The sequence below is a fragment of the Brassica oleracea genome, chromosome C2 (assembly GCF_000695525.1).
Source record: "Brassica oleracea var. oleracea cultivar TO1000 chromosome C2, BOL, whole genome shotgun sequence".
In the NCBI taxonomy this organism is placed as follows: Eukaryota; Viridiplantae; Streptophyta; class Magnoliopsida; order Brassicales; family Brassicaceae; genus Brassica; species Brassica oleracea.
Genome location: NC_027749.1, coordinates 1,565 through 3,560, shown reverse-complemented (window position 1 = coordinate 3,560; position 1,996 = coordinate 1,565). Strand labels below are relative to the sequence as shown.

The following is a 1,996-nucleotide window of genomic DNA, read 5'->3' as shown; positions in this document are numbered from 1 at the left end:
TTAGTTCTACCATCATGCTTAGTTTCTCTATCCCACTGCCATGGTCTTTCTAATAATACATGCCCAACTTGCATAGGTACTATACATCACAAACTACTTCATCCTGATACTTACCAATGCTAAATGGAATGGTCACTTGTTCTTTAATTTTAAGCTCAACCTTATCATCTAGCCACCTTAGTCCATATGGATGCGGATGCTTAGTGTTTTCTAGGCCAAGTTTATCTACCATGTAAGCACTAGCAGCATTAGTACAAGACCCACCATCTATGATAAGGTTACATACCTTGCCTTTTATGGTGCAACGGCTGTGGAATATGTTTTCTCTTTGGATGGTCTCGGCTGGTTGCACTAAGACACTAAGCACACGCCTGATCATCAAGCTCTCTCCCACATCGGCATATTCAACCTCTCCATACTCTTCTTGAATCTCAGGTACTTCTTCTTCATCACGAGATTCATAGCCATCATCAGTGAGTAACATAACCCTCTGGTTTGGGCACTCTCTTGCCATATTCCCTTGGCCTCTACATTTGAAACAAGTGATGTCTCTGGCACGTTGGGGATTAGTAGTTTTGGCTGGCTCGGTTCTGGTCTCCATCGTGGGTTCAGTGGAGCGAAGCTTAGGCCGGGTATCTCCTTCAATTCCATTTCCTTTGTCTACTGATTTGTTGTAGTTGTTGTTGCTTGAGTTCCAAGAAACTTGAGACTTGCCCTTGGAGCTCTTCTTTTTGATGTGTTGTTCAGCTTGGGTAGCTAAATGGAACAGGTCCTTCATGTCGGAATAAACCTGTCTTTCCACCTTGCAACTTATCCTCTCTTGTAATCCATCAATGAACTGAGCCATGGTAGCTTCTTCATCCTCATTAAGGTCCAAGCGGTTTCTTAACTTCTCAAACTCCTCATAGTACTCCTCCACCGACTTGCTACCTTGCTTAAGTGACCTGAACTTTCTTTGCAAGTCTCTGTGAAAGTGTTGAGGCACAAACCTCTGCCTCATTGCGTCTTTCATATCCAACCAAGAGTCTAGCTGCCTCAGATTGCTTTTCCTCCTGTCTGAGCACAACCTATCCCACCAGGAAAGCGCATTTTCTGCGAGCTGAGCTACTGCCAAAGCAACTCTCTTAGGACCTGGGTGATTATAGTAGTCAAAGATGTGATCCATACTCTTCTCCCAATCAAGATAAGCTTCTGGATCAACCTTTCCAGCATAGCTTGGCGCGGTCATCTTGATGTGTCCTAGTCCTTGATTATAGTTTTGTTGGCGTGGAGCTCTATGTAGCGGTAAGAAGTCTTCTTCTTCAAACCCTTGGTTGCGGTTTTGCCTGCGTGGGGCTCTTGGCCGGGGTAAGAAGTCCTCATCTTCTTCGGGGTAAGAAGTCCTCATCTCATCTTCTTCACCATAGTCATCTTGTTCCACAGTTCTCCTTTGATTCTGGTTTTGGGGATAGAAAGGTCCGGGGTCATCTTCTGGTTGTTGATGATTATTGCTAGCCTCCGGAATGTCGTTGAAGCGTACTCCGATTCTTCTTGGAGCTGTGCCCGTTGGCGTTGTATTGGCATGAGCTGTTCCAAGGTTAACTCGTCTTTGTGGCCTAATGGCTGGCCTCTGCTCAATTCGGTTCATCCTGCCTGCAAGTTCTTGTCTCATGTTCTTCATCTCTTCTTGCAGATCACGAAGGGCCTGCATCAAAGCTGCTTAAGTTTCTTCTCCCATGGCAGTTTTTCTCTTGTAATATAAACCTAAGAGAAAAATAAAAGAAAACTTAAGTTGTGATCGACCAAAGCAATGGAAATATGCAATATGATTTTTTTTTTTAAACTTAAAGGAAAATTTAATTTGAAATCGACAATATGCAAAGGAATATTAGATTGGACGTAAAAGAGGAAAAGGTTGATCACACGGTTGAAAGAAAAGGAAACCTTTTTTTTTTTTTTAACTCGACCAAATAAGGAAACTCGGATTCAAAGCTTTACTAACAAGTTTTAATGATTT

General features: G+C 42.8%; 1 protein-coding gene across 1 annotated transcript in view; it reads right to left on the bottom strand.

The window, feature by feature from the left end:
- LOC106323106 overlaps positions 1–1,690 on the bottom strand; it is a 4,575-nt gene extending 2,885 nt beyond the window's left edge. The window contains exon 1 of the mRNA XM_013761275.1: positions 115–1,690. Coding sequence (XP_013616729.1) covers positions 115–1,690 — 1,576 coding nt within the window. The remainder of the gene's footprint in view (positions 1–114) is intronic.
- Positions 1,691–1,996: the final 306 nt, after the last annotated feature.